The 25607-nt window shown below is 47.4% G+C and overlaps 1 protein-coding gene across 1 annotated transcript; it reads left to right on the top strand.

Moving 5' to 3' along the window:
* The first annotated feature begins 986 nt into the window (after positions 1-986).
* LOC145818997 (uncharacterized) lies at positions 987-21958 on the top strand. The gene is made up of 7 exons (XM_082912972.1): positions 987-1166; positions 2269-2555; positions 9096-9108; positions 11393-11554; positions 11648-12241; positions 12324-12422; positions 21875-21958. Exons 1-7 carry the CDS (start codon positions 987-989, stop codon positions 21956-21958), a joined length of 1419 nt encoding a protein of 472 aa, XP_082769098.1.
* Positions 21959-25607: the final 3649 nt, after the last annotated feature.

Raw genomic sequence — 25607 nt, 5'->3', positions numbered from 1 at the left:
GCCCAGCCTTACATCGCAAGCCATTCACCGTGCTAAGTCCCACGCTCGGTCTCGTGACTTGCTCGGTCAGTGCCTCGACTTACCAACCTGTCTTTTCAGTACTGATGCCACCGTCATTACAGACGCATGTCGTCCATTCATTGGCCACGAGCAGCCAACCCAGCTGCCTCGCGCTGCCTTTTCACATTCAAATTTTGGCGCCTCTCTTCCCTTCTTATACCCGTCGTCCTTCCTTTCATTTCCCTTCATGTTCTGTTCATCTTCAGCTTCAAAACAACCCTGCGAACAAGAGCTCTCGCACTTACTCATTCTATTGAGGTTGGAGCATCCCCGCAAGCCCATTCTATACCTTCGCCATCGTTGGGGGCCCCGTCTTACTGCTTCGAGCCACCGTCCGTGCCCCTAAACTATAAGTCTTCGACTCTCCTCTGCTCTTCATCTGTTACTCATGTTTTTATTGTATAAGTGGGCCAGTGACTATCATAGTTGAGTCTAGGGCATGATGACAGTAGGTTTTAGGACTTCGAATGAAGTTAGCCTAGGATGTGACCCCAAAAACCATTTCTGCCCCTTCTTCCTCAACTATTCATCGTCTTCTGTGATGAACACGCGAGGATTTGGGACAAACTGGGCTTTATGTCTTCGTTTGATCCAAAATCATAAGTAGACCGACCTAGTTCCAAGTTTGTAGGACTTAGGCAAGAATTGAGTTAAGAAAGCTCTGGGACACTCGACCGGGCTAATATCTAGTCCACTTCGAGCGACCGAACTGTTGGTCTCACCCAATTAGATCGAGGTGCTGTTGTGGCCAAAGTGATTGGGCTAAACTCAAGCTCGTTTGCGCGACCGCGCTATCACTTACACTTGGCTTTTAACTGCAGAGTCCTAAGGGACCAGACACTAACACAAGGGCTCTCAAAGACCGAGCAGCTGCTGTGCAAAATTTAATCAAACCAACACTGCCGGGCTGAACAAGTCGGTCACTCATGGGGCGCTACTGTTTCCTTGTAGACACGCCGGACGCCCTTGCCATGTTCCGTGAGGAGTACAGCATCCTCACCAACGTAGACCTGGAGCTCGGTGAAGAGGGCATAAATCCATGGGGCAGATTAGAATCTGGCCCCTTCACCGTACCGAGCATGATCGAGGGCGAGTTGCGCTTCCCGGTACAACCCTTATCCAAGTATCTACCAACACCTACCAAATTATAAACGGCGTGGCCAAGCTGAACAACCGCCTTAGTTTAAACCTGGGCCTAGCTGAAATCTTGCGTCAATACACGCTCGGTCGAACAAAAGACGGCTTCAATTATTATTTGAAAATAAGGCCGGGAAGGGAAAGATTAGTGACTGGCACGCCAGATATAGACATGAACGGTGACGATTTTTTTTGGGTGACCCATAACTACGAAATGACTGACGTGCCCGGTTGGTACATCAGTAAGAACTTCGGTTCATCTTGTAAGCTTATCTTCCCAACTGATCTCTTTTACGTAGATTGTTCGCGCCGAGCTAATTATTTTTATTTCTTCTTCTTTTGCAGCTATTGAAGAACTGCAAGCAAACTACTAGTATCACAACGAGGAAGCGATCAGGGCCATGCTAAGATACCGACACCGAGACTGCCACGATCTCCTCGACTACGTCCCCTCCTACCGCTATTTAGCACCGCGCAAGAGTAAGGTCATAGACTTTTTCCGGACTCCATCTCCCCCTCCTAACCCAAGTCTGCTAGACGTGCCGCTTATATAGGTTACCGAGGAAGAAGAAATGGCAAAAATGAGCAGGATCAAGAACCTGATTACCGCTACCTCTGCTGAGATTCCGAGCAAGCCACCTCTTGCCCCATCTATCAGCCAGAGCTTGGGGACCATGATCGCTCTGGCTTCCATGACCGTCCTCTTTAAGCCCCGCCGAGCTGGCAAGAGAGACTGGTCGGTTGACCCCTCAGCCGAGCTTATTACCGAATTGAGCACTGAACAAGTAACGCAGGAGGCCGAGCCAGCTGCACTGTGGAGGCCGGAGTTCAAAGATCGGGGCAAAGAGATCCCAACCATCGCATCTGTCAAAGGGGCAAGGAGCACCTCCTTGCCTTCAACTTATCGAAGGCATTGCTTTTACCAAGCGATGTGACTGGGACTGAACATGTTCCTGACACCCGGGTCGCTAAATCCGCGGTCAAGTCTATGACCAGGGTATGTTTTCAAAATCTTACCAAGTCTGTGCTCGGTTAGTCTTCTTATTTCGGCTAACATCTTTCTTGTTACAGGCCATCCAGAAACAGCACATGGTCATGGACCGAATTGCGAACCTGCGCCACAAAGTCACTGAGCTAAACAATACCGGTAAAAATGTAGCCGCTGAGCTTGGCCGGGCTAAGGCTTCACTTGAAATGGCTACCGCTGACAATGCTAGACTTCTTGGCCAGCTCGGCAGGGCCGTGCAAGAGAGGGATGAACTGAAGGCCCAACTCCCAGCCGAAAAACAAGCAAAGCAGGCTGCCATGGATGAGGCCAACAATCTCGGTTTCAAGGAGGCCGAAGACAACTACACCAAGTAAGTCGAAGCCACCAAGGACATCTATTTCAAGTCCGGTTGGAAGGCCGCTTGCAAAAAACTCGGCCTAGGATCTGAGACTGAGGTGTTCACTTCTCCTCCCCCCGCCTTCCTGTCGGTCTACCTGATTCCTTATACCAACGAAGTCTTCAATGCTTTGCAAGAAGAGGCGGAAAAAGAGGCCGAGGACGAAGGTAGCCAGAAAGAGCTCGGTGAAAAGGAAAAGGCTATTGTTGTAGACCTAGAAGTTGCGACAGAAGGAGCCGGGGATGAGTTTGCCGACCTTTCCCCATTAGCATAGTTTAGACTTCTCTCTTTTGATTTCTTTTTGAATTTCTGTAACCGGGCTACTGTAACAAGCCCACGGGGGACCTCGCTACAGCTCGGACTCGACTTTCGTAGTCACGGTTCTAAATCTGAACCAAAGAGTCCAAATCCGACAAATCGTTTTAGGAAAACTGATTTTTTGAAAGAAGTGCCAAACATGGACTGCTTTGCCAGATACAAAGTCGCCACCTAAATATTTTATTTTGGGAAATTTAGGAAACCCTGACTCGGTGCCAAAAGGCCACGTGTCCGTCATCACCAAAGTTGCTTCGGCTCGGGAACTTGGGTACGATTGGGGAAGGTCACTTCGTGAGCACCCCCGCTCGCCCGGTCATAGACCGGCCTCTACTAACCATGATATCAATTTTTGAAAACGTTGTGAGTTCTTATTCCGGTTATTAGCCTAGGTTACTATGTGATGCTCACAGCATATAAGTATAGACCGGGTCGCCCGAATTGGAACAAAACATTTCATGTTTGCTTTTGAAAATGGTTTGCTACCCGTAGGTAGGCTTGAAACGTTTTGATGATTCATTCCAATTCAGATAACTCAACCTTCACCCACAGGCATTCAGGCAGTTATATCAAATAAGCATATAGCCTCATGGTAAACATGCTATCATGGCAGCACTCACACGCATGCAAGGATGCTAAAGCATAAAACTCACCGAGTACTCCAAGCCAAAATAGAAACTACATTAGAAATTATGCATGATCCTAAGTATACGGAAATGCCTAATGCAACGCATGCAAAATGCAACTATAGCAGGCTCGGCTATTCTAAGATGGCATATGAAATGCTACAACTAACATGTATTCAACTTGGTATTGAAAGTACAATGCAGTTAGTATGATGCGCCGAGCCCGATGCATGCAATACAGATGAATGATGCAAACATGCTGTCATACTGTATGCTAATTAAAATATGCCCTAATCTAACCATCAAAAGCGGATAAATAAAAGGGAGAAAGACGTGGGGTTGGAAGACATACATCACACTCACCCACACTTATTACAGTTGTGCCCTCGCTCGGAGGGTCCAAATAAATAATACAGTCCAAATATTACAGTCCCCAAATAAAAGAATATTACAGTCCAAAATATTACATAATTCTAATTAATTAATGAATTAACTAGAAAGCAAATAAAACTGGCGTGCAAGCCAGGGACTGTCTTGCTTCTGGTGGATGATGCACGTCCGGGCTGTCTTGCGCGGAAATCCACCGGAATGCCCCAATTAGCCTCTGTTTACACCTGTTATTCTTGAAAAGCGTGCCAAGTCCCGGAAAGTTGCTGATTCTTCGTTTTGCTGCAACAGAGAGCAGGAAAGGGGCATAGCAATGTATTTGCACAGATATATGCATGTCTCGATCCTCGTGCCACCAATCACGCATACCGAGGCATGATGGCAGAGGAGTCGAAATGCACAACTCAATATAGGATGAATGCACATGAAACTACAGCTAAAACCTAACTCCATCATGGATAATCCGGAGTGTCGGCGACTGGGGAATTGAGACACATTCCGTCACTCGGAGTACGAAATGTACCTTGTTTCCCGTGCCCGGGCTAACTCATATTCCGGACACAATGCAATATGCATGATATGCGTGAAATGCAACTAAGATGAAATCCTAACATATATAATGCTATGAAAATGAGATGTCTCGAAATGCGTGCACACGGGCACGCAAACCGAGAAAATGACAGAATGCACTGAAAATGAGATGCCTCGAAGTGCGTGCACACGGGCACGCAAACCGAGGCGATGACAGAATGATAAAAATGAGATGCCTCGAAGTACGTGCACACGGGCACACAAACCGAGGCGATGACAGATGCAATAAAAATGAGATGCCTCGAAGTGCGTGCACACGGGCACGCAACCCGAGGCGATGACAGATGCAATAAAAATGAGATGCCTCGAAGTACGTGCACACGGGCACGCAAACCGAGGCAATGCATACGCAATGCAAATGACATAGAAAATGACAAATGGACTTATACTAACATGAGAGAGCCTCAGCCACACTCACATAAGATGCCGATGGCAGAAAATGAGGTGCCTCGAAATGCGTGCACACGGGCACGCAAACCGAGGCAATGCATACGCAATGCAAATAACATGGAAAATGACAAATGGACTTATACTAACATGAGAGAGCCTCAGCCACACTCACATAAGATGCCGATGGCAGAAAATGAGGTGCCTCGAAATGCGTGCACACGGGCACGCAAACCGAGGCAATGCATACGCAATGCAATGAAACATGGAAAATGACAAATGGACTTATACTAACATGAGAGAGCCTCAGCCACACTCACATAAGATGCCGATGACAGAAAATGAGGTGCCTCGAAATGCGTGCACACGGGCACGCAAACCGAGGCAATGCTAAAATGCAATGAAACATGGCAAAAATGATATGCAAGCATGCCAATGGAATTTCAGCAACAAAATATGGGGGAAAACAGTCCCGAAATGAAGTGAAATGACATGAAATGCAAGGAAATGATCCGAAATGCAACATTAGGCATCCGAAATGGCCTATAGCCATACTAAACATGCACAACATGGACATGCAATGCAAAGACAGAAGCTAGACAGTCCCAAAATAAGCACTTTTCCAGTTATAAACATGGCCAAACAGCAAGTATAGGTATGGCGAAAATAGCATGCAAGAATAGGGGCCAAAAGAGGGGTAATGAAGCAAGTGGTATAAGCAAAGCTCAAACTGAAAAATTTCCTTCTACAACACTGAAGATGGACCAAAAATATGAACATTTACAGTATATGGCAGCCTCAAAATCAGTATACAAACATGCTAAAAATATGATGCAAAATAAGGCTCAAAAGGTGCTAAAACATGAAGTGTATAAAATAATCACCAAACAGAAAAAAAGTGTGAATGAAACATGAAGTATAGGCCAAAATAAGACCACTTTTAGTTCGGACCAAGGCCCAAAAACAGAAGCAAAGAGGGCTATTAATTTATGCAAAAATGGGGCCAAATAGGGGATATAACTACAAGTGACATATGGAAACACCAAACAATGTTGAGCCCTTCTCCAATGTTGAAGAGGGGCTCAAAATAAGCCCTAAATCAGTTTACCACATGCTCGAAAATAAATTTCCCATGGGTCAAAAATAGCATGCAAAACTATGACCTACAAGATGGTCAATGAAGCAAGTGTATTATGGAGGGCTCAAACAGGGTTGAGCCCTTAATGAGAAGTGAAGATGAGTTCAAAATATGGCCCTTTTCAGTTAGGGCCGAAGCTTGAAACCAAAAAGAGATGAGGCTTAGAAATAGATCAAAGGAAAGGGTCAAAAGAATCAAAGTGTAACTTACCCTTGAAGATCCAAGCTTTTGTTGCTTCTTGGGTTGATTTGTAGCTTCTTTAGACTTCAAGAATCCCTCCTAGCTTCTGGAAATGAGATGGTGGTGGTAGAGCTTGGTGGTGTAGAAGGAATGAAGATTATAGACTTAGGGTTTTTTGAAGAATTGAAGAAGAAGACAATGGAGTTTAGGGTTTATGCTTGGAGAAGAATTTTTCTAACCTCTATGAAGAAGACCCTCAGCTGGTTTATAAGGTCAAGAAAGGGGTGTAAAAGGGGGGTCAAATGGAGAGGAAAACTCTCTCCCAAAATATCCCCCGGATACAGAAAATATCTGGGGGATATTGCCCCACAGCTGGAAAGGGTACAGTGAGGAGAGCACGGCCGGCCGCTCACTTTGGCCGGAGGTGGCCGGCCGGCCACACCCCCTAGCCGGCCGGCTAGGGGTCAAAAGGGTCAACCAGCTTTTCTGGCCGGCCAGGTATTGGGGAGGTAGCCCTATGTGTGTACAACACAACCATGTAATTGAAATTCCAAGAAAGTGGGCCCAAGGGGTTCAACAATGGCTCGGAAAGAGGGGGTCAAAAGGGTCAAGTTGACTTACTGGCCGGCCATGAACTTTTAGGGGCCTCTCAGGTGTGTACATTACAGATATGTGGTTCAAAGTTCAAGAAAAAAGGTCCAAGAGGTTCAACATTAGCCCGGAAGAAAGGGGTCAAAAGGGTCAGGTGACCTTAATGGCCGGCCATGAACTTTTAGGGGCCTCTCAGGTGTGTAGATCACAGATACGTGGTTGAAAGTTGGCAACGCTAGCTCTAAGGTATTCAACATTAGCCCGGAAGTGCAAAAAACGAGCGCCGGGAGGCTCGGGAGGAGAGATAACTGGTTGCTGCAATAATTGCTGGCCTCCCACCCTTCAGTGACCTTCTTCGGGATAAAACAGAGGTACTTGCCAAAAATGAGCAAAAACCGTTGCAAAACGAATGTTCCGGAGCCAAAACACGCAGTTCGGGGTCCCGGAAATGGGCTGTTAAGCACCGAAAATTGTATTCGACCTCGAAGTGGGTTTCTCAGCCCCCAGTGTCCCTCAAAATGGATGAAATAAGATGTATGCCAAAAATCAGAACAATAGGAGATGGTTAAGCGGTCCCGAACCGAGGCACACGGCCTGACGGCTCCGAAAACCGGGAACCGGACTCCGAAATGGGCAAAATGGCCTACGGCCACCAAATGTAGCCTACGGACATTGAGAGATGGTCTACGGGACCTCTCCCTCCCTTCAGGAAAAGAAACAGAGAAAACCGAGTCTGGTTCGCAAACCGAGACAAGGCACAGAAAAGGGTTCGGAAGTCCGGAGGCAGGGCTTACGGCCGCGACTCTGAAACTTCTGAACGAGCACATTATGCAATATCACCAAGCGCTCAATTGGCGACGTCTGAGTCTTAAGGTCGGTCAAAAATGGGGTGTCTACAGTTGCCCCTCTTTGACAGAACTCGGAAGTCACAAGTGACGGGAGTGAATGTCAAAGCCAAGAGACGACCCATTTTTGACAAGGCCGAAGACTTAGACAAACATACAGGATAAACAGAGATGTGCCCGCAGGCAGGGGGCAAAATGCAAATGATATGCAAGAAGCCGAACATAACTCAATGATCATGCAAATGCAGCAAGCTGTAATGAAGCAAGTATTCGCAAATAGATGCAACAGTTTTAAGCAAGAATGCAAAGCAACAACTACATTTCATGCAGTTAAGAATGCGGAGGATTATTCAATCCCCGCCACGTCTCACACGGAGAAGATACGATACCTGCGCGATTCGTCTGGTCACACCAGCCTCAATTGAACCGTACATACAACATCGTGCCTGCAAAAGAGAGAAATTGCAACAAGTACAATATGCTAACAACAAATATTTAACGCGATTCCGAAAGTTTCGACACACGCGGCGTCGGTGAGTGTATGCATCGCAATGCAAGAGTGGAACATGCGCGACAACGCATGCTCCAACACAGAGGTATACAAATGACAAGAAATGTACATGACAATGTGAGTATGCCCATGAGAATGCAAGATATGTGCATGAAAGTACAAAAACGAGTATGGATCAGGGTGTTCATTCGTCGTGAAACAACGAGTACGGAAACGCGTGTTTCGGCGAAGGTAACTCGATCACGGCCTCCGATCTGCTTCCTTGAAAGGTTACAACTCATTCAAAAAGGATACACTTTGATTTTGATGAATGATGATGAGACACATGTCAGAACTTGAAACCGAAGTCCCGACGGAGCAATTTCGCGACCGGAAGTGTATTTTTCTTGAACTTTTTCAGGTTCCGGGAACTCCGATCTTCCTCAAAATTTGCAGAGAGCTAGGTGAGCATGTGGGGAGCATGGCCGGCCACTTATCTTCCCAAGGGGGGGTGTCCAACCGTTTTCCACAAAAGCTAATGGCTGGCCGGCCATTTCTGCAAAAAGCAGATGGCTGGCCAGCTATTATTAGAGGCCGGCCGGCCATTCCCTTTTCCGGGGGGCATTTTGGTCTTTTTGCCTCCTTTTTGATGCTCTTTCAAACCAAGGCTTGAGGCCTATAAATGGCAGCCGAACCCCATTTCATTTCGTGCCTCTTTCAACACTTTTCTCTCCAGTTTTGAGTTTTACGCGCGTTTTCCAACACCTCGCGCAAATTGTTTTCGTAAAAACACTTAGTTTTAAACACTTTGGAGCGATTAAATTCCGGCTTTGGAGCTTCTTTTTGCATTTTCACCACTTGAGGTAAGTTTATCTTAATATTTAGAATATTTTCTCGGGAGTTGACTTTTGTTGACTTTTTCCAATTTTTGCTCATTTTGCTCATTTTTGCTCCCTTTTGCAGATTCTTGGAAATGGCAGGCAATTCTCCTCACGGCGGGGGTTTCCCAGGTGCCGGAGATGATTTCGATCCCACGACTCTACCTCCGAGGACTCGACCTTTCATGCCTGAGAGGTATCGTCCGGCAGTGCACGTCCTCCCTCGTGCCGTTTTCCGTCATTTTACCAGTTTCGACGAAAGAGCACCTGCGGATCTGCTTCTCAGAGAGCCGGAGCAGCATCTCTCTCACGAGGCCCGAGAGGTATTTACCTCATCTTCTGTTTTTTTACATTTCGCACTCTTGCCATGCCTAAACATTTAGCTTGTGACATAGTACTTTCCTTACATCTTGAACATGTAGATTCAACACTTGAATTTTCGAACACTCGGTTCATTAATTAATTGCGAACACACAGCCCACATTAAAACACATGGCTCAAACACTGATTTGTTGAACACCCAGCCCGAATTCGAAAGTGAACACACAGCCCACACTTTAAATGGAAGTTGAACACGCAGTCCAAAATTCAAATTCTCTGAACACGCAGCCCAGGTAGATAGTGAACACGCAGCCCACAAATTAACTGAAAGTTGAACACGCAGCCCAAAATTCAAAATTCTCTGAACACGCAGCCCAGGTAGATAGTGAACACGCAGCCCACAAATTAACTGAAAGTTTGAACACGCAGCCCAAAATTCAAATTCTCTGAACACGCAGCCCAGATAGATAGTGAACACGCAGCCCACAAATTAACTGAAAGTTGAACACGCAGCCCAAAATTCAAAATTCTCTGAACACGCAGCCCAGATAGATAGTGAACACGCAGCCCACAAATTAACTGAAAGTTGAACACGCAGCCCAAAATTCAAATTCTCTGAACACGCAGCCCAGATAGATAGTGAACACGCAGCCCACAAATTAACTGAAAGTTGAACACGCAGCCCAAAATTCAAATTTTCTGAACACGCAGCCCAGATAGATAGTGAACACGCAGCCCACAAATTAACTGAAAGTTGAACACGCAGCCCAAAATTCAAATTCTCTGAACATGCAGCCCAGATAGATAGTGAACACGCAGCCCACAAATTAACTGAAAGTTGAACACGCAGCCCAAAATTCAAATTCTCTGAACACGCAGCCCAGATAGATAGTGAACACGCAGCCCACAAATTAACTGAAAGTTGAACACGCAGCCCAAAATTCAAATTCTCTGAACACGCAGCCCAGATAGATAGTGAACACGCAGCCCACAAATTAACTGAAAGTTGAACACGCAGTCCAAAATTCAAATTCTCTGAACACGCAGCCCAGATAGATAGTGAACACGCAGCCCACAAATTAACTGAAAGTTGAACACGCAGCCCAAAATTCAAATTCTCTGAACACGCAGCCCAGGTAGATAGAATTTGCATGTAGCTTATTTTACTTCATCGGCACACAGCCCAATTCATCTTATTGGCACACAGCCCATTTCATTATCATTGGTATACAGCCCATTTATTTCATTATTGACACGTATATTCATTCTGAATGCAGGGTGGTTCCCGCAGTGTGCGAGGATATGGTTCCACCATGGCGCGGGATTGGTATGCTGAGCTCCCGGAGGGCGTCAGAGACTTAGTAGACTTGGCAGGGTTTGGGCCCTTCTGCGCCGGGTTGTCACGCTGTCCTGCTAGGAGGACCTTGATGGCAGCTTTGGTAGAGAGATGGTGGGACACCACCAATTCCTTTCATTTCTCTGCCATCGGGGACATGACCATGACCCCTTTTGACTTTGCTGTATTGACCGGCCTTGATGTCGGAGGTTGGGCCATCCCCTATGACGAGGATATGGGCGAGTGGGAGGCCGCCTGGATGTATTTGTTGGGGGCTCGCCCACCTGTTGATAGGGTTTCAGGGAGAGTCAGGTATACTTGGTTCTCCTCCCATTTCCGGCGGGCGGAGATGGTGCCCGAGACTCCTGAGGAGACAGAGCAGTATGCTCGTGGCTTCCTAATGTTTCTCTTCGGGACTACCCTGTTCGCCGACAGAGGGAACACCATTGGGCTATATCTGCTGAGCGCTCTAGTCGACCTATCACAGGTCAGTAGATATGATTGGGGTGGCGCTGGCCTGGCTACCCTCTACTTTTACATGAGCGCGACCTCCCGCGGGCGGGGCGATTTGCTTGGCGGCTACTGGAGAGCTTGGGAGGTATTTTCTGTCCCCTCGATTTACATTTCTGCTCTTCATTACTTGTACATTGCACACACAGCGTACTTTTACAGTCTGCATTTTGCTCTCAGCATTTCGTACTTACATTCTGCACTGCTTTTCTCAGTTATGGGCTTATGTATACTTCCCATCGTTAGCCCCAGTGCTGGAGGTGGTGGGGATTCCCGTGACCCCATATTCATTGATATTTGAGGGCCCGCACCGGGCGAGGCCTCGAGAGACCCTGGTTCGCCTGCGACAGTACTTCGACACTGTGCGACACTCAGAGGTACTTCAGAACTTTCAGTTCTTTTCATTTTCATCTTTGACTTGCTCTGTATATTCTCGTTCTCTGATTGGTTTATACATTTATCATCCGCAGATTACTTGGCAGCCTTGGGCACCTCTGGGTGATGATCTCCTACTTCAGTATACCGGAGCATCAGGCATCTCCCGGTATAGGGTCCTGCTCGAAGGGCCAGTCGGCAGAGTCTGGTTCCTGGGGGAGCGCTTTCTGTGCCAGGTACGGGGGTATCTTTCTCAGGATGTTCCCGCGGTACCTCCAGCTAGTATGCGGACCGCTGACAGGCTCTCTTACTCAGAGGTAGTCGGCGCCATGCTGGGCAGTGATGCTTTGTTATATGTTGCGGAGGGGGACTACGCCACCTATCGTCACATATATTTGATGCCTCCATTGACAGAAGCTCGTATTCCGATGATGAGACCTGCCGGTATGCCATCCTCGGATCAGGCTCAGGCTCGAGCTACAGACATCCCTTCTTCTAGCAGGGCTGGCGCATCTAGAGGTGGGAGTAGACCGTTTCCTCCGAACCCGTCGATTCATCCTCATCTGGGATGGCCAGATATGCCTACTGAGTTGATGGCGTGGCAGTATGGGACTAGCTCTCCGATTCCGATTCCACTAGAGCCTCCGATGCCCAGTGATCGATACGCCATTGATCCGGACTCACCGCCGGTATGCTCTACTTTCGTCATTCATCATTTCAGATGTTTAGACACTCATTTGTTCACTGATGATTATGAACTCATTTTTGCAGCCATCGCGAGGGTACATGGAGGAGATGGTTGGGCTGGTGGCCACACTCGAAGGCATGGTCCTACGCAGGGAGGCACAGTTGTCTGTCGCGGGCATTCAGGTACCCTTCAGTTTTTTGGCATTTATCATACTTCTGATGACATGCTGATTTCTACTGCATCGATAGACTACTTGTGTAGAGCACATCTGACACACACCTCACTTGTACACTGTATTTACATGCACCCACTTTACGTAGCTTTTGCTTGTATCTGCATCTGATGTATATATTTGGACTGATGTATTTGAATTGAACTCTTTGCTTTCAGATGCCTTCATGGTCCGGTCAGCCACAGACCAGGCCACCTGGGCCTCATTGGGGAGCTGGGCCATCTGGGCCTTATCAGGGAGCTGGGCCATCCGGGCCTTATCAGGGGGAGGGGTCATCTCGGCCTTCCCGAGGAGCCGGGCCATCTAGGCCTTTTCGAGGAGCTCGAGGGGGGCCTGTCCGCAGACGCAGGGCTCATGTTGTGGAGGTGGAGTCTGATGAGGAGGAGGAGGAGGCTACCGACCGTCAGTTCGAGACATCTGTCGAGGAGGGAGGCTCCGGTTTTGGTTCGGGGAACAGAGGCGAGGCTGAGGAGGATCCTGAGGATGACAGCTCCGACTCTGATGATGGTGTGGAGGTTGTTCCACAAAAGAGGACCAGGCGTGCTTCTCGTTCCCGTTCCCGAGGATTTTGATGTTGCTATTTCCTGCTTTATTTTTCTTTTACTAGTAGTTTGTAGCACTTTGCACATTGTTAGGCAGTTTTGTTTTTGTAAAACCTGTACCTTTGTTTGTTGTAAAGCATGATGAAATGAAATAGCTTTTTGAAAAGGTGTTTGTATTTTGGACTTTTAGCATCGTATCGCATCATATACTTTGCACAAAAACGAATTTGAAAGGAAATGTACGTTGTGTAATCACCAAATCAGGTAGTGAACCGACGCAGCAAACTAAACAACTCAACTTACTAAGATATAACAGAATCTTTAGCAAGTTTACAACTCGATAAGCAAAATGCAACAACGCAAATAAACAAGACTTTAACAAAAATTGCTTAAACAGAGAGCAATGACTCAAAACACAAAACACGTCCGCTCGACAAACAACTCGATAAGCAAAATGCAACAACTCGATAAGCAAAACTCAACAACAAAAGAGTGTACTTCTGACGATCTGGGCATCGGAACGCATCCGGAATGAAGGCCTTTGAGTCTCCTATTGCCCGGAAATGCTTGGAATTCTCTCTCGAAGGATAAGACAGGGTCAAGGAGATACACTGCAGCACTGCCAGCCATCCCGGGGAGCTGGCCGGCCATTTTTGCAAAAAGTGAATGGCTGGCCAGCCAGAGATATGTCACGGCATGGAGGACTAGAGAGCTTCTGGCCCCCTGCTTCAACCTTCAGTTGCACTCTGTCAGATGAATGCGTGGATTGGCTCAAAGAGGAGGTACAATTTGGGCCCAGCTTGGCATCAGATGCTCCGTCCAGCTCTGGAAGGGGACAAAGAGATACTTGATTCAACTATGCCCCAAATTTATTGCTTATTTAGCATTTTCAAGTTTTCTTTATGTCTGTACTAAAATAAGCAACCTCGATTGTAATGCAAGAGCAAGAGAACTCTATTTTGAAATCAATGAAATTGAAAGTTATGGTACTGAAAATTTTCCACTTTTGGTCCAAAAATGGTCTAAGTCGTAAAAAGATTGATTTGAACAAAGTCAACTTTTATTAAAACTTTTCAAAACTATTTTCGATGTGGATCAGAACTGGACATGCCGAAAATCTGTCACTGAGATGCACAACCTCAGATCCCCGCAACTGGAAAGTTGCCCCTAGTCTGAAGAACAATGTGGCACTCCAAAGCAACGGAAAGTTGCCCCTAGTTTGAACAGCACTGTACCGGAGATCACGGTAAATGCTGATAGATAAAGATGACTGAGATGATCGAAATGGACAAAGTTGATCGGGGAAAAGTTTATGACTGAACTTCAAAACGAAGCTGCCTACGTATCCCAAAGATGGGAATCAAGTCTTACGTAGTTCAAGCTTAGGTTCGCTCGAGTATTTTCACTCTCCTTTTGCGCTCTAACTTTTGCCAAGGCCGCCCTTTGCGGGTTTTCAACCTTGCGAGCTCAGTTTTTATATTTTCTAATTTTTTGTGCTCTGAATCTTGCCTAGGTCGCCCTTTCGGGTTTTCGGCCTAGCGAGCCTCTCAAGGATAGTATTTCTTCAACTTGTCCATATTGATTGGTTGTGAAAACTCCAAGCCATCTAGATCCATCAAAACCACAGCCCCACCTGACCAGATAGCTTTGATGATGTAAGGACCAGTCCAATTTGGTTTGAACTTGCCCCTTGGGTCGTGGATGGGAGCTCGGTTGTCCTTGAGCACCAAATCTCCTTCTTTCAGATTCCTGGACTTAACTTTCTTATTGAAAGCCCGGGCAATTCTGCGTTGATAACCTTGGATGTGGTACAGTGCTTTCAGTCTTCTTTCATCAAAGAGCATGAGTTCTTCGAATCTGCTTTGCTGCCAATCTGCTTCGGCTATCTGGCATTCAGCCAATACTCGTAATGATGGGACCTCAATCTCAATGGGTAGAACAGCCTCCATTCCATAGACCAATGAATACGGAGTTGCTCCAGTAGAAGTTCTGATTGAAGTCCTGTAGCCCCACAGAGCAAATGGCAGCTTGCCTGGCCAATCTCGATAGGTTTCCACCATCTTCTGTAGTATATGCTTGATATTCTTGTTGGCGGCCTCAACTGCTCCGTTGGTCTGTGGCCTGTATGTAGACGACTTATGAAAAGCCACATTGTATTTTTCCAACAAGTCTATCACTTCTTTCTTGAAGTGGGAACCATTGTCTGAAATTATTTCGTTTGGCACCCCGTAGCGACAGATGATGTTGTTCCTGATGAACTTTGCGACATGTGACGCCTTCAACACTGCGTATGATTGGGCCTCGACCCACTTTGTGAAATAATCTATCGCTACTAGGATAAACTCATGCCCGTTGGACCCCTTCGGGGTAACAGCTCCGATCACATCAATTCCCCAGACTGAAAAAGGCCACGGCGAAGTCATGTTGTACAGTTTTGACGGCGGGATGTTCATGCGATTTGCATGAATCTGACATTTGTGGCATCGTCGAACAAAGCTAATACAATCCTCCTCCATGGTTGACCAGTAGTAGCCCTGCCTGAGGATCTTTCTGGCCAGCATTACTCCATTCATGTGTGCACCGCACTCCCCCCCATGGATGGCTTCCATCAGGCGTTTTGACTCTTCAGCTTCTACACAAAGCTTATGCATTCCCAGATGACCCCTCTTGTACAAATTTCCTCCGCAGATAACAAATTGAGCAGCCATTCTTCTGACAGCCCTCTTATCTTTGGCATTTGCCCCTAGTGGATATGTCTCCTTTTCCAAGAAGTTCCAGATGTCGTAATACCAGGGGTTGCCGTCTTGAACCTCATCTATGGCGGAAATCGACTCGTATGCCGGCGCGAACTTCTGATCAATAATGACTGGACGCATCCGGACTCCGGACGGGATGTCTATCATAGAAGATAGAGTTGCTAGTGAATCTGCAAACCTGTTGTTCTCTCTTACGAGGTGGGTGAAATTTAGCTTTTCAAACCGAGGAATTAACGAATCCAAGGTTTGGTGGTAGATTATCATCCTTTCCTCTTTGACCTTCCAATCTCCTTTTGCTTGAGACACAACAAGGTTCGAGTCCCCAATGACGTCCACTCGTCTTGCCCCTAGTTCCAGGGCTGCTTCTAGGCCAGCAATACATGCCTCATACTCTGCTTCATTGTTGGAAACTTTGAACCGGAGCTTGAATGCTAAAGGGATACGGGAATCATCAGGCGCTATCAGCAACACCCCTATCCCATATCCATACTGGTTTGACGCTCCGTCAAAGTACATTGTCCAAATTTCATCTTCGACGTGCAGAATGGCTTCATCTGGGAATAGATACTCAACCGCTTCATCCCCTTCAACCGGGTGGTCGGCAAGGAACTCCGCTACCGCTCTGCCTTTTACTGACTTGCGCGTCACATACTTCAAATCAAATTCGGAGAGCAACAGCAGCCAACGAGCTAGCCTACCCGTAAGTGCTGGTTTCTCGAAAAGATATTTGATGGGATCCAAACGCGAAGCCAACATTACAGAGTGGGCTAACAGGTAGTGCCGCAGCTTCCTGGTTGCCCATACCAAGGCCAAACAAGCCTTCTCCAGCGGTGTATAGCGGGTCTCGTAATCCAGCATCTTTTTGCTCAGATAGTAGATGGCTCTTTCCACTTTGTCTTCTGACTCCTGCGCGAGCATGCAGCCCATGGTAGTCTCAGTTACCGAAAGGTACAGTATCAACGGTCTCCCAGGTTCTGGCGGTGACAACACGGGTGGGTTCTGTAGATATTCTTTGATCTGCTCAAAAGCTACTTGACATCGGCCGTCCCATTGGAATTTCTTTCCTTTCTTCAGGAGACCAAAAAGTGGTTCACAAGTTAAGGTTAGTTTAGAAATAAACCGCCTTATGAATTGCACTTTACCCAGAAAGCCTCGCACCTCCTTTTCAGTCCTTGGTGGTGGCATTTCTAAGATGGCCTTGATTTTGGAAGGGTCGACCTCGATGCCCCTTTGTGTGATCAGAAACCCTAGCATCTTCCCTGCTGTAACACCAAACGTGCATTTCTGGGGATTCAGTCGCAGCCGAAACTCTTTGATCCGTTGAAAGAATTTTTGTAAGGCGGTGTAGTGGCCCTCTCTATCTTTGGACTTGACAATCATGTCGTCCACGTACACCTCGACCTCCTTATGGATCATATCATGCAATATTGTAGTCGCTGCCCGTTGATACGTAGCTCCAGCATTCTTCAGCCCGAATGGCATCACTCTATAACAATATGTCCCCCACGGGGTAGTGAACGCAGTCTTCTCCCGGTCTTCGGGTGCCATCACTATCTGGTTATAGCCTGAGAAACCATCCATAAACGAAAGCAAGGCGTGTCCTGCTGTGAAATCTACCAATTCGTCGATGTGCGGCAAGGGAAAATCGTCCTTCGGACTGGCCTTGTTCAAATCTCTGAAGTCTACACAGACCCGAATTCTGCCGTCCTTCTTTGGCACCGGGACTATGTTGGCCAACCAAGTTGGATATTCAGACACCAGCAGGAACCCTGCGTCTATCTGCTTGGTGACCTCTTCCTTAATCTTGAGGGCCCAGTCCGGGCGAATCCTTCTGAGCTTCTGTTTGACAGGGCGGGCCTCTGGATCAAGAGGGATCCGGTGCTGTACAATCTCAGGATCGATTCCAGGCATGTCTTCATAGGACCACGCGAAAACATCTTTGAAATCTTTTAATAAAGCGACTAAGCGCTCGCGCTCCTCTGAAGACAACATGGACCCGACCTGGACCAGCCGCGGGTCCTTCTCAGTACCAACATTCACAGTAGTGATTTCATCCATTAATGGTTTAACAAATCTTTCCTGCTCTTGATCAATTAATCGTTGCAAAACTGGGGGAATTTCTTCCTCGCTGTTTTCATCAAAATTTTGAAAATCCTGATTTAAGCAATAAATCAAAGGCATGGAAAAATACTCGGAAACCACATCCACATCATTCTCATTAAATACTTCCAAGCCGTCAGATTCCTCTGTTACAACAGACTCAAAAGAAAATGAAAAAGACGACCTAGACAGGACTGTGGTATCCGGGTTATCACCCCCAGGAATACCGGACTCAGACTCAGTCGAGCTGGAATCTGATTCCGACGCAGAAGATTCGGTAGAATCAGATTCCGGCTCACTACCTGACCCGGAACTGCTAGATAAAAAGCCTTCTTCATACTGCCAGATGAGAGAAGGTGCGATAGATGCATCCAAGATCGGCGCTGGAAAGCCCGCAGCTATTTCATCTCCAATCACAGAAACCGAAGAGTTATCCCCCAAGCACTCTTGGCCGATCGGAGGATCTGATAGTAGACTCGCCAGTGCTACCCCCATTTCCAACTCTGTACTCTCAGGATCCACTGTTTCACATTGCTCAACCTCAGTTGGTGGGTCTGTCTGCGCTTCGGCAACGTCATCCCCAGATAGTTGTATGTCGAAGAAGATTTCAAAACCAGGCACGCGCTTCCCTTCCGCGTTTTGCCATGGCTCCGGGAAGCCGCAGAATGGAAAATCTTCCCCTTCCCGGACGAAACGTCCGTTTAGGGTACCCCAGATGGGCCTGTGTATTAAGTCAAATGGCTTCCCAGCCCTCTTTGCTTTGGCTCTTCCGGCCATTTCTTTTCCTTTCCTCAACCAGTCCTCTTTGGTGGGCAGATAACCCAGTCCAAAGGTGTGAGGGTTGTGTGGCACTTCGGCCAACACTGAGACGCCTTTCCGGCCACTTCTTCCTAATCCCATCCCAGGGGTATGTTTTAGCTTGTTCATGAGGTAGATAGATTGTGCACTGACATACATGCCCTCATTCGCAGCCATGACGCTCTGCACCACTTGGGCCTCGGCCAAAGTGAACCCCGACAAAAACACATCCTCCGTGCCGTGCTCGATCTCCAAGACAGGTGTAGACACTTCCGGCGGCGGATGGATTGATGAATTTCCAAAAACGATCGCTACCCCTTTCCCGTGAGGGTATTTCAGCATTTGATGTAGGGTGGAAGAGACTGCTTTGACCTGGTGCAACCACGGTCGCCCCAATAGCAAGTTGAAGGTTGCGGGAACGTCCAGGATATGAAATTCGATGCTGTGTTGTCCTGGACCAACCTTAGTTTGAATTTTAACAGTCCCCATCACTTCTCTGCTGGTATTGTCATATGCCCTGATCACTTGGGTGGTTGGGATGAAGTCCGCGGGTTTTAACCCGATTGCATATGCCGTTCTGGTTGGGCAGACATTAATCGCAGACCCGGTATCAACAAGTACCACCGGTATCCACTTATCTCTACATTCCACAGAGATATAGAGAGGTTTGTTATGATTTGCGCCCTCAGGCGGTAGCTCCTTGTCCGAAAAAGTTAATGCCGGGGAACCTCCTCCCGGAAAAACCAGCCCAACCAGCTGTTCAGGCGTGGTGTCTATGGAAAGTTTCGACTTGTCCATGGCAGATAGGACAGCTTCTCTGTGCACTCGTGATGCCATTAGCAGTCCCCAGATGGAGATGTCTGCCTGTATTTTCTTTAACTGTTTCAGCACAGCTTCATCCTCAATCTGCTTCTCCTTCTGTCTCTCCGCTTCTCTGTCTTTCCCAGATGCTTCGGGTTGGTCTAGGTGTGGGGGCTTGAAGTACCGCCCACATCTTGTCATGTGGTCCACTTCATCAAGATACCAAGTATCATCTGGTTGGCCATTTCCCCAGTCTTCATCGGTGTGGGCAAGACACAAATCGTCATCTTCCCAGCACATTCCGTTGGCAGCCAACAGGCATCTGTCCGGCTCCAGTCTACTCGCACTTTCAGTGCTCTCTGTCCAAATGCTCGTAGCATTGTCTGTCTTTGTGCGCACAGCAGTTTCGGTCCCCTCAGGGCCCTTCGCCTTTCTGGCTCTCTCAGCTTCCTTAAACTTTCCTTGTTCCAACTGCGTCAGTACAGTTGTTTGTTCAACAGTTCCCACATCCGTAATGCCCATGTCCTGAGCGGAATTCTTAACACCGGCGCTCTCCGGCGGTACAACTTGATTTTCGGCCGTTCCGGCCACAAGTGATGTTTCTGCCCCTGCCGGGCTCTGTTCTGGTTGGGCTTCCCCCACTGCATCCGGTTGATCTTCAAGCCATCCAGTGGCCTCCTCTGATCCCTCATAATCATTCCAGTTAATGGACGCGTCCTCCAACTCCTGATCATCGCGAAATTGCAAGTTAGCCAAGTTCTCCTCTATGGTTGTCGGCTCATCTGCCCATAGCCTAGATCCATCATCTCGGATCATGCACAGTTCTCCTGTCTCGGGAAATTCTACAATTAGCCCACTTCGGCTCGTTGATAGGATGTGCCTGCTCGGATCATAAGCTCCCTCAGCAAAATTCTGCCCAGTCCCAGATTTAACAGACTCGTTCTCTCCTAAAATCTGCCCTGCCTTGTCTTCGATGGTCACCACCACCGGCTCCGATTGGGTTTTGGAGACGTCCACCATGCACAAAAGGTCAGTGCAAGCGGGGAGGAGCACCTCCGGCTTGGGTAGGTGGGTGGGTGTAATATGGATGCTAGGATCGTAAGACACGACCCCAGTCTGGATGAAATTAATTCTGTTGGGAGGGGGAGGTTGGTTATGTGGTGGAAGAGGGTTAGTTGTGACATTAGGTTTATCAGGAGGCGCAATTACCTGTTTGTCAATAAGATCTTGGACCTCATGACGTAATCTGTAACAACGGTCGGTATCATGACCGTGTTGTTGGTGGTATGCGCAATATTTTGACGGGTCATATGAGGGGGGAAGTGGATTTGGTAATGGTTTTGGTTCCAGGGGTTTTAAATGATTTTTCCTGATCAGTATTCCCAGAACCTTGGACAGGGGCATGTATAGTTGGGTGAAGGTTCTTTGGCCCCGGGGTTGGAATCGGTTGTTTTGTGAGTTACTTCCGGACGCGCCGGAGAATGGTGTGGCAGTCATGGGCCTTGGAGGGGGAGGGGGAGTGGTGGTGACCATGCCAACTTCCGAGGCTCTTGTATTAGCAGCGCCGCTCGGGCCTGCATTGTTGTTACGATTAAAGGTCCTCCTCGGTTGTTCTCTGTCCTGGTCAAACAGGCCTTGCCTCATAGCATCTTCTATTTGCACCCCCATATCATGTAAATCTGCGAAAGTAGGGAAGGGGACCACAATCATCCTCTGCATTAACTTGGGGTGGAGATTGCGCACAATCATCCGGATTTGATCTCTGTCAGTGGGCCTTAAAGTCATCGTCGACGCCTTTGCCCTCCATCGGATCACAAAGTCCGAGAAAGATTCCTTAGGCTCTTGCCTTGTTGTTTCAAGATCACGGGTTGTGATCTCGATCTGAGTGTTATACGAATATTGTGTGACAAAGGCCTCAGCCATCTCGTCCCAATTCTTCTTCACCTCATCCGATAATCTTGCGTACCAATGGGAGGCCACACCCGACAGGGTTCGGCCGAATAATGAGAGCTTCTGTTGTCGTGTAAGGCCCATTGGCCGCAAGACATCCGCAAACAGTCGGATATGGACCATGGGGTCACCAGTCCCGTCAAAACGGTCTATTTGTGGCATTTTGAATCTATCGGGGAGCGTCACGGCCTCCTCGGTATATCCATCTCCGATATCCGGCATAGCCTTAGCCCCTTGGGATTTTTTAAAAAGCTTCTCCAGTTTGCTCAATTTCAGAGCTGTTTGATCAACCTCGACCTCGGATGGAGAGTCCGGGTGATTGGATGTGTGGACCTTGGACAGTTGTGGTGGAATCGGGGGCGGGACAGGCCCCGTTGGAAGACTCGTGTCCTCTTGCAGAATTTGGACAGCCGGTACGTTATTCTGGGTGTTAGGAGGGACGTCCTGAATAACAGGAGCCTTCTCAGGTAATGGGGCTCCTGCTGGAGGAGGAATCTGGTGTGAAGCAGATGCTGTACTCTGTTGTTGCAATCTGGTAATCAGTTCAGCCTGCTGAGTCATAATTTCAGCTTGCTGCTTAGCGAGTTCATCTCGGCGGACGGCATCTTGTTGCATAGCCCGCATGGTTTCCTGCATCTGGCGCATCATTTCCTCAACTCCTGTCGGTGTTGTCATACTGCTTCGATTTGTCTGAACTACTGGCAGATTTGTCTCAAGGGGGATCTCAGTCCAACTGTCCACTGGTGGGGGATACCACTGTTCTGGTGCTCTCAATTCAGATGTACTGCGTTTCCTTTGCTTCCTTCTTGTAACAGGGGGTAGAGAATGGAACACTGGCTGTCCGTCGATTAGATCCTCAGATCGGTGGAGTCGACGACCTCGTGTCCAAGGTGCTTGGGGAATGCCTGTTGGGTTGGAAGCAATCGTGCTAAAACTGACCTAGCAAAAGATAAATAAAGCGAAAAGGAAATAAATAAACAGATAAACGGACAGCACAACAGCTTAAAATAAAATGCATGACACGCAGTCGGGCACAATCAACACATAGTCAATAAGCTGAAATACATACTGCCCTCAAACACTGATTATCATCCCTGTATCACTGTTCCCTAAAACAGAATCTGATATCCGCAGATAACTAATCCTCAAATACTGGCTAGTGCCCGCAGGCTCGATACCCACAATACCGAACTGATGCCCGCAGGCCTGATGTCGACAGTACTGAACTGATGCCCGCAGGCTCGATACTCAAACTTACATACTGATCTTGATGCCCGCAGGCCTGATACTGATAAGACTGAACTGAAGCCCGCAGGCCTGATGCCCAAACTCATATACTGATACATGCATTCCTGTAGAGACGCACTCTAAAGCACATAACAGATAAGTGAGAGCCAAAACACCCCTATGTTGGGGTAAGGTTTCCCTGTCCTATTTTGTCAGGAGCTAGGGTTTCACTATGCACACAGCGGTTTCAAACAACCTATAAACGGGTAAGCAACCTGTCCTAATTTGGAATGGTCACTATGGATCCGAATATGCACTAGGTCGAAAGGTCAAAGAGGGTGCCCCGGTAAACCGGGGTTTGTGTTCCCATACTGGCAGAGCCCACAACCGGTCAGCCTTATGGTCATGCCTTGACAAGACAAGCCTCCGGCAAACCGTTCAGGAATAGCAGATGGCAAACACGGTGTCCTAGGCGCACCAATGCAAATGCAATGCAAAGAATCACACAAGTGTAGTCAAAAACAGATATCATGAGTTCGAGTCAAGTTCTCTAAATCCCCAGCAGAGTCGCCAGAAATTGTAACAAGCCCGCGGGGGACCTCGCTACAGCTCGGACTCGACTTTCGTAGTCACGGTTCTAAATCTGAACCAAAGAGTCCAAATCCGACAAATCGTTTTAGGAAAACTGATTTTTTGAAAGAAGTGCCAAACATGGACTGCTTTGCCAGATACAGAGTCGCCACCTAAATATTTTATTTTGGGAAATTTAGGAAACCCTGACTCGGTGCCAAAAGGCCACGTGTCCGTCATCACCAAAGTTGCTTCGGCTCGGGAACTTGGGTACGATTGGGGAAGGTCACTTCGTGAGCACCCCCGCTCGCCCGGTCATAGACCGGCCTCTACTAACCATGATATCAATTTTTGAAAACGTTGTGAGTTCTTATTCCGGTTATTAGCCTAGGTTACTATGTGATGCTCACAGCATATAAGTATAGACCGGGTCGCCCGAATTGGAACAAAACATTTCATGTTTGCTTTTGAAAATGGTTTGCTACCCGTAGGTAGGCTTGAAACGTTTTGATGATTCATTCCAATTCAGATAACTCAACCTTCACCCACAGGCATTCAGGCAGTTATATCAAATAAGCATATAGCCTCATGGTAAACATGCTATCATGGCAGCACTCACACGCATGCAAGGATGCTAAAGCATAAAACTCACCGAGTACTCCAAGCCAAAATAGAAACTACATTAGAAATTATGCATGATCCTAAGTATACGGAAATGCCTAATGCAACGCATGCAAAATGCAACTATAGCAGGCTCGGCTATTCTAAGATGGCATATGAAATGCTACAACTAACATGTATTCAACTTGGTATTGAAAGTACAATGCAGTTAGTATGATGCGCCGAGCCCGATGTATGCAATACAGATGAATGATGCAAACATGCTGTCATACTGTATGCTAATTAAAATATGCCCTAATCTAACCATCAAAAGCGGATAAATAAAAGGGAGAAAGACGTGGGGTTGGAAGACATACATCACACTCACCCACACTTATTACAGTTGTGCCCTCGCTCGGAGGGTCCAAATAAATAATACAGTCCAAATATTACAGTCCCCAAATAAAAGAATATTACAGTCCAAAATATTACATAATTCTAATTAATTAATGAATTAACTAGAAAGCAAATAAAACTGGCGTGCAAGCCAGGGACTGTCTTGCTTCTGGTGGATGATGCACGTCCGGGCTGTCTTGCGCGGAAATCCACCGGAATACCCCAATTAGCCTCTGTTTACACCTGTTATTCTTGAAAAGCGTGCCAAGTCCCGGAAAGTTGCTGATTCTTCGTTTTGCTGCAACAGAGAGCAGGAAAGGGGCATAGCAATGTATTTGCACAGATATATGCATGTCTCGATCCTCGTGCCACCAATCACGCATACCGAGGCATGATGGCAGAGGAGTCGAAATGCACAACTCAATATAGGATGAATGCACATGAAACTACAGCTAAAACCTAACTCCATCATGGATAATCCAGAGTGTCGGCGACTGGGGAATTGAGACACATTCCGTCACTCGGAGTACGAAATGTACCTCGTTTCCCGTGCCCGGGCTAACTCATATTCCGGACACGATGCAATATGCATGATATGCGTGAAATGCAACTAAGATGAAATCCTAACATATACAATGCTATGAAAATGAGATGTCTCGAAATGCGTGCACACGGGCACGCAAACCGAGAAAATGACAGAATGCACTGAAAATGAGATGCCTCGAAGTGCGTGCACACGGGCACGCAAACCGAGGCGATGACAGAATGATAAAAATGAGATGCCTCGAAGTACGTGCACACGGGCACGCAAACCGAGGCGATGACAGATGCAATAAAAATGAGATGCCTCGAAGTGCGTGCACACGGGCACGCAACCCGAGGCGATGACAGATGCAATAAAAATGAGATGCCTCGAAGTACGTGCACACGGGCACGCAAACCGAGGCAATGCATACGCAATGCAAATGACATAGAAAATGACAAATAGACTTATACTAACATGAGAGAGCCTCAGCCACACTCACATAAGATGCCGATGGCAGAAAATGAGGTGCCTCGAAATGCGTGCACACGGGCACGCAAACCGAGGCAATGCATACGCAATGCAAATAACATGGAAAATGACAAATGGACTTATACTAACATGAGAGAGCCTCAGCCACACTCACATAAGATGCCGATGGCAGAAAATGAGGTGCCTCGAAATGCGTGCACACGGGAACGCAAACCGAGGCAATGCATACGCAATGCAATGAAACATGGAAAATGACAAATGGACTTATACTAACATGAGAGAGCCTCAGCCACACTCACATAAGATGTCGATGGCAGAAAATGAGGTGCCTCGAAAAGCGTGCACACGGGCACGCAAACCGAGGCAATGCTAAAATGCAA

This window comes from Camellia sinensis, chromosome 2 (genome assembly GCF_055761805.1).
Source record: "Camellia sinensis isolate YWXY chromosome 2, ASM5576180v1, whole genome shotgun sequence".
Classification (NCBI taxonomy): domain Eukaryota; kingdom Viridiplantae; phylum Streptophyta; class Magnoliopsida; order Ericales; family Theaceae; genus Camellia; species Camellia sinensis.
Note: the sequence above shows the minus strand (reverse complement) of the source record. Positions and strands in the feature narration are given on the sequence as shown.